The sequence below is a fragment of the Gossypium hirsutum genome, chromosome A04, assembly GCF_007990345.1.
Source record: "Gossypium hirsutum isolate 1008001.06 chromosome A04, Gossypium_hirsutum_v2.1, whole genome shotgun sequence".
Taxonomy (NCBI): Eukaryota; Viridiplantae; Streptophyta; class Magnoliopsida; order Malvales; family Malvaceae; genus Gossypium; species Gossypium hirsutum.
In genome coordinates this window covers 54,452,564-54,458,545 of record NC_053427.1, presented here as the reverse complement: position 1 = coordinate 54,458,545, position 5,982 = coordinate 54,452,564, and the positions used below count along the sequence as shown (strand labels likewise).

The 5,982-nt window shown below is 34.6% G+C and overlaps 1 protein-coding gene across 1 annotated transcript; it reads left to right on the top strand.

Annotated features, from left to right (window-relative positions):
* The first annotated feature begins 3,197 nt into the window (after positions 1-3,197).
* On the top strand, positions 3,198-4,830 carry LOC107948311 (40S ribosomal protein S14). The gene is made up of 6 exons (XM_016882808.2): positions 3,198-3,373; positions 3,755-3,874; positions 3,953-3,998; positions 4,199-4,284; positions 4,369-4,498; positions 4,590-4,830. The coding sequence occupies exons 1-6, from the start codon at positions 3,371-3,373 to the stop codon at positions 4,655-4,657; spliced, it is 453 nt and encodes a 150-aa protein (XP_016738297.1). The 5' UTR covers positions 3,198-3,370; the 3' UTR covers positions 4,658-4,830.
* The last annotated feature ends 1,152 nt before the right edge of the window (positions 4,831-5,982 follow it).

Genomic DNA, 5,982 nt, shown 5'->3' with positions numbered 1-5,982 from the left:
AAATTAGACATGCAATTCATGAAATTTTCTATCGATATTCTAACACATGCATCTAATCACTCAATAAATTATAAAAATTAATCGGGATAAATTTTTCTACTTCAGAATTTTGGTTTTGAAACCACTATTCCGTTTAGGCCCTAATTCGGGATATCACACTTAGTGCTAGATATACATGTTTTGCAAAGAGATTTTGAGTAAAAATGCATATTACAGATTAAATTGTGAAAATGAAAAATTGAGAGATTAAAATGTGAAATAAATAAAATGTGTGGGTTTATATGAACTAGGGTAAAATTCGGCTAGGCAATTGTATAAGGAAATTTTGAGTAATTAGTAATTTTATGAATTAGGGACTAAAATGTTAAAATATGATAATGTGAGGGCTAATTTTTAAAATACCCTAAATATGTGTATATGGATTGAATTGAATGATTTGTTGAATAAAAAAGTTAATTTTGAATACATATAGATCAAGAAAAGAGGATATAGATCGAAAGAAATCGAAGATTATCGAGTAAACGATCTGAATCGTCAAATCTGAGTATGAGGTAAGTTCGTACGTGATAAATGATGTTATAGTTATGTTTTAATGCTTTGATAATGCATAAATTGTATAAATATTGACTACGGTTTGAGCATGATGATATTCAACTATGTCCGGCATTAAATGTGCGGTTCGAAATAGATTTGGCTACAAATGGTACTAAGTGTGCGAGTTGGAATAGCTTCGGCTATATGAGGCACTAAGTGTGCGATACTGAGATAGCTCTGGTTTATTGAAATGGCACTAAGTGTGCGAGATTGTTATGACTTCGGCAAATCACAGATGCACTAAGTGTGCAAAATCTTAAAGCATGGAAAGACTTCTGAATGAATTTATGTATTTGAACGAGAGGTGAGAATGAAATGAATAAATACGGGAAAGTTCAGGTATGTTCAATACCTATGTGGTAGATGATACTATGTGTATGAAGCTTGTGAATTTGTATGAACATATTAAATGAGATAGAATTGAATTGATGGATGAATTGTGAAATACTAAGTGTTTATTAGTTGATGTTTCGTATAATATAAACTATTGATTATTTATGGTACAAACTTACTAAGCTGTAAAGCTTACTGTGTGAATTGTTCTATGTTTTACAGTATTTTAAAGCTAGCTCGATTTCGGGGATCGTTAGTGACTCATTCACACTATTAATCATCTGTTTTGGTACCATTTTGAGAGTTGTATATATGGTATATGGCATGTATAGGCTAGAAGTATTTTTGTATGTTTTGTGATGTGAATATCTAGCCATGAGATTTGGCTTGTAAATGTTGGTATGTATGGCTTTTTAAGTTGGCCTAAGTGATGTGTTTGATAGGTAAGTTATATGATAAATATAATGTTTATTTGATGGTTTGAATATGGAATGTTGAATTGGTAAGTTTTGTGGTATGAAGTATGTAATAAAATGATGAATTTATGTATTTGAAACTTATGCAAGTTGTGATCATTTTGGTACATTGAGTTGGTATGTTGGTTGTGAAATTGAGTAGTGAATTGGATGGTAATTGAATGGCATGAAATATATTTATGAATTGGTTGATTTGGTTGCTTATGAATGTATGCAAATAATGCTAAAATGTTATGGTTTTGGAATGCTTGAGATAGGTGGGAAATGTGGCTTAAACTAAGCCTAATTTCACCCCACACGGTTGAGCACACGGGTGTGTGTCTCGACCATGTGTCTGTTGTAATTTAGCTATTCAAGTCAGTCTTGAGCACGGCCTAGATACACGGGCGTGTCTGGTGTCTGTGTGAGGCACACAGCCTTAATACATGGGCGTGTGTGGCCATTTCGAAGGGTACACAAGCTAGACACACGGGCATGTGGTCAGCCGTGTGACCCAAGTCAATTTCGACCATGGCCAAGGCACACGGGCTTGTCTTATGGCTGTGTCGACAAGTCAGTATGTATGCCCTGTTTTACCACGGCTTAGACACATGAGTGTGTCTCATGCTATGTGATACACACGGCCTGTTCACACGAGCGTGTGACCTTTATACTTTAAAAAATGTTTAAGTTTCGAAAAATTTTGTATAAGCTCGGTTTAGTCCCAACCCTTTTCTAAAGCATGTTTGAGGTCTCGTTGACCTAATATAAGGGACTTTGTAATGATGTATGACCTATGATGTTATGATGATTGAGAAATGAATGCTAAATGTGTCGATTTGTCCGGTAATGCCTTTAACCCTACACCGGTGATGGATATGGGTTAGAGGTGTTACATCATGCATATTAACTGGATACTCATATATTTGCTTATGTAACCCATGTTCACATTCTAAGTTAGACAAATCAAGTGCCTTATCTTCGACTCTAGGAATTTTAAAAGGATAAGCATCAGAGCTTAAAGGAGCAAAACGATGAAGGTGGTACCTCAATTTGTGACGCTTCTGAAGGTGATTGTGTGTCTTTGTACTTTTCTTTTTAAAAAATGAATCAATTGTTTTCGACTTCATAACTATAATATCTTGAAAGATAAAAAATTAATAACTATAAAATAAAATTAAACTATAAACTTTAAAACATAATAAAAACAATAGTAAAATTGTAAAAAGATAAAAAAAAAAACTTAGAAGATGAACTCGATGTTACGTTTGAAGGACAAACGTTGATGACAATAGTTGTTAATAGCAATAGGAAAAGAGACTTCTTTTTCACTAGTTAACAAATTGAATTTTAACCTAAATTCACATTTAATGTTTTATTAAAAAAGTGAACAACTATCATCTAAAAAAAGAAAGTTGTAATATATTATATAAATATTTAAAGTTAAAAATTTTAAAAATATTATATGAAAAAAATTAAAAAAAGAAATTTCTTTTTTTAATGTTCAAAGTTGGAAAGGGGGGCAAACAATATAAGGGAGGGCCAAAATTTTCAAATATTAAGGGGCTAAATAATAAATATTTATTTTTATAATTTTAGGCTGGGCCAAGGCCAATGCCAACCTCCCCCAGAGTTGCCACTTATTATAGATTTTACAGTTGAATTACTAAAATAAAAGTACTCTAAAAGTTAAGTGATAAAATTGTAAAATTTTTATTTTAAGTGGCTAAAATGAAATTACCCTAAAGTTGGGTAAACAAGTAAGCTAGTTTACTTAAAAATATAAAAGGAGGCATTAACCCATTTGCAAATATTGAATAAAGACAAGGACCTTTTCGTCATTTAAGGCCAGGGTCGAAAACCTAGCTATAAAATGGTGGCTGCTGATTTAGTAGCCTCTCTTCGAAGGCTAGAGTCGTCGGAGGCCAAAGCATCAACGAAAGCTTTCACAAAACCCTAGTCTCTAACTACTTCGTTTTGCCTAAGCCATGGTGAGTATCTCTTTGCATTTATCTATATTCTCGTTGATAAGCTAAATCTTGTTTGGCTTCTGAGAAGAAAAAAAACAGTTTGCGATTTGACTATAGAAAAGAGTGAGTTTTACAGACTAAATTCAATTTAATAATAAACTTTCTTGACGTTATGGGGTTTATATTTTAGAATGGCATTTTTTTACTGTACACTAGCTTTTCATATGTTCCATTTACTAATTAGATTACATTCAACCTTGCATTCTCTTTCGACGGTGTTTTTGGGATTCAAATGGAGCATTGGTGCTTCCCTTTTAGGCATTGTTGCTATAGCAGATTCATAGATTTACAGCGTGCAAATAAGATGAACTGATTTATTCTTTGATTTGTGGTGCTTTGTAGTCGAGAAGGAAGGTTAGAGAGCCCAAGGAGGAGAATGCTAACCTAGGACCTGCTGTTCCAGAGGGCGAGCATGTTTTTGGGGTGGCTCACATCTTTGCTTCATTTAATGACACATTCATTGTAAGCAATAACATACTCCGTTTACATTGATTTTGTTTGGTAGTTTATCCCTTTTAACATGCTATTTTGAATTTCCAGCATGTGACTGATTTGTCTGGAAGGGAAACAATGGTTCGCATTACTGGTATGGGTTATGGTTTTCTTTAGAAAACTGGTTTCTTTTGCTATCTTGGCTTTTGATTTTATTATTACCACCTCTGTGCTTTTGCTTTCTTGGGTTTTTGGTGTCAATATTACATGTTTTGATGATATTCATGTCTGACAGTCAGGTTATTTTTCTGAGTAATATTTCACTAGCTTGTTCCTTTCATTTTTCAAATGTAGGTGGCATGAAGGTGAAAGCTGATAGGGATGAGTCTTCCCCTTATGCAGCCATGCTTGCAGCCCAAGATGTTTCTCATCGCTGCAAGGTCTTATATCCTTCTCTGACTTGTGTTGCAATACATGGTTTATGTGTGGTGAACTTATGGCAGTTACTGTTTGTTGTCTTGCAGGAGTTGGGTATTACTGCCCTTCATATAAAGCTTAGAGCTACTGGAGGGAATAAGACCAAGACACCAGGTCCTGGTGCACAGTCAGCACTTAGAGCCCTTGCTCGTTCTGGCATGAAAATTGGACGCATAGGTAAGATTTTTTCACCCTTTCATTTCTCCACAATTCATTGGGTCCCATAATTTCAACTCTTGTAAGCTTACATGTACCCTCTTCACCTTAGAGGATGTTACCCCCATTCCCACTGACAGTACCCGTAGAAAGGGAGGCAGACGTGGAAGAAGGCTGTGATTCTTCGCTTCGTATCTGTTGCTCACTGTTGCTGCTCCTCCAATATGCTTGGAGTTTCTTTTTTAAACAATTTTTGGTTTAGATTGAAGATTGTTTTGCCCTGTTATGTTGTTGCACATTAGTTCCAGAATGGATTTTGATCGTAATTTACATGTGGAACTCTTGGAAGTTAATCTTTTTATTGATTTTGATTTTCCATTGGAGTCAGTAATGAAGTTATGACAGATAAGAATGAATTCCCTGCATGTTTTGAATACCTGTAGGAAATCTAATCTTTTAAGATAAAGATTCTTTCCCTGGACTAGTTTTTTAGTTTCTGATCTTAAGCAGGGTTAAAAATTTATGAACAATATATTTTGTTTTGACTTAAATAATTTCATTAAAAATGTGATATTAGTATATTCATTTATAAATGTTATGCCGTAAGCCTGAGTACATCCTATTCTATTATGCATGAATTTCCTATGCCACTACGAGTAAAGTATCGTCGCACGTCAGATTCACTCTTGGTTCTCGTTCACTTAAGAAAGGAAAAAGGACAAGAAAATTTATATAGCCAACACTTTGCTTAAACACACTACTGGCTCATATAAATCACCATCTTTAATAGCTTTTCGCACCATTTAAAGTGTGATCCATTACCATTTTAGTTGCTCTTCGCACTATTTACAACGTGAGCCATCATCCTCGTGAAAACATCTGCCATGGGAAATTAAATGAAAAACTACGACTTAACCATCTCAAAATATCCCAAAAGTGTTTAAGTTAATGAGGTCAGCTATGAGCAGGGTAATTAGTGTGAATATGGAGATAATCAATATGACCAAGGAGGTCAATACTAGTACGGTTAAATCATTAGCAATATTATAAGCAAGGAGAGGAATATCAAGAACTCATTGGCTCCAACTGGTATGGCTAACTAGGGGGACAAGGAGATTATTACTACTAGCAACATCAGCAAGAGCAACCACTTAGGTACACTATCAAAAGTACCCTGTTAGAGGCAACCAACAATTGCAACATTGAGAAAATGAGAACCCAACCATGCAAACAGTGGCTCAGCTAGATTTTTTTTTTGTGGGGGGGGGGGGGGAGTCAGTTGAATTATAAATTTTGCATGAAAGTCAAAATGCAACCAATACATTGAGCTCCAAGAATAGTCTAGGCTCTTAGTGAAGAAATACAACCAATAACAAGAAATGATACAATATAATGCCTAAATTATTTGAGAGTTAATGATAAAGCGAGGTAATCTAGAAACGATGAACGTAGAGTTAGACACGAAGTTGCAGCTTCATCAATTGCTAGGCATAGGGATCACCCTA

What these genes read in the sequence shown, in the direction of transcription:
- LOC107948311 (XM_016882808.2), top strand. An exon ending in AACAATGGTTCGCATTACTG is followed by an intron (nt 3,999 to 4,198) that starts GTATGGGTTATG and finishes TTTCAAATGTAG; the next exon opens with GTGGCATGAAGGTGAAAGCT. An exon ending in CATGAAAATTGGACGCATAG is followed by an intron (nt 4,499 to 4,589) that starts GTAAGATTTTTT and finishes TCTTCACCTTAG; the next exon opens with AGGATGTTACCCCCATTCCC.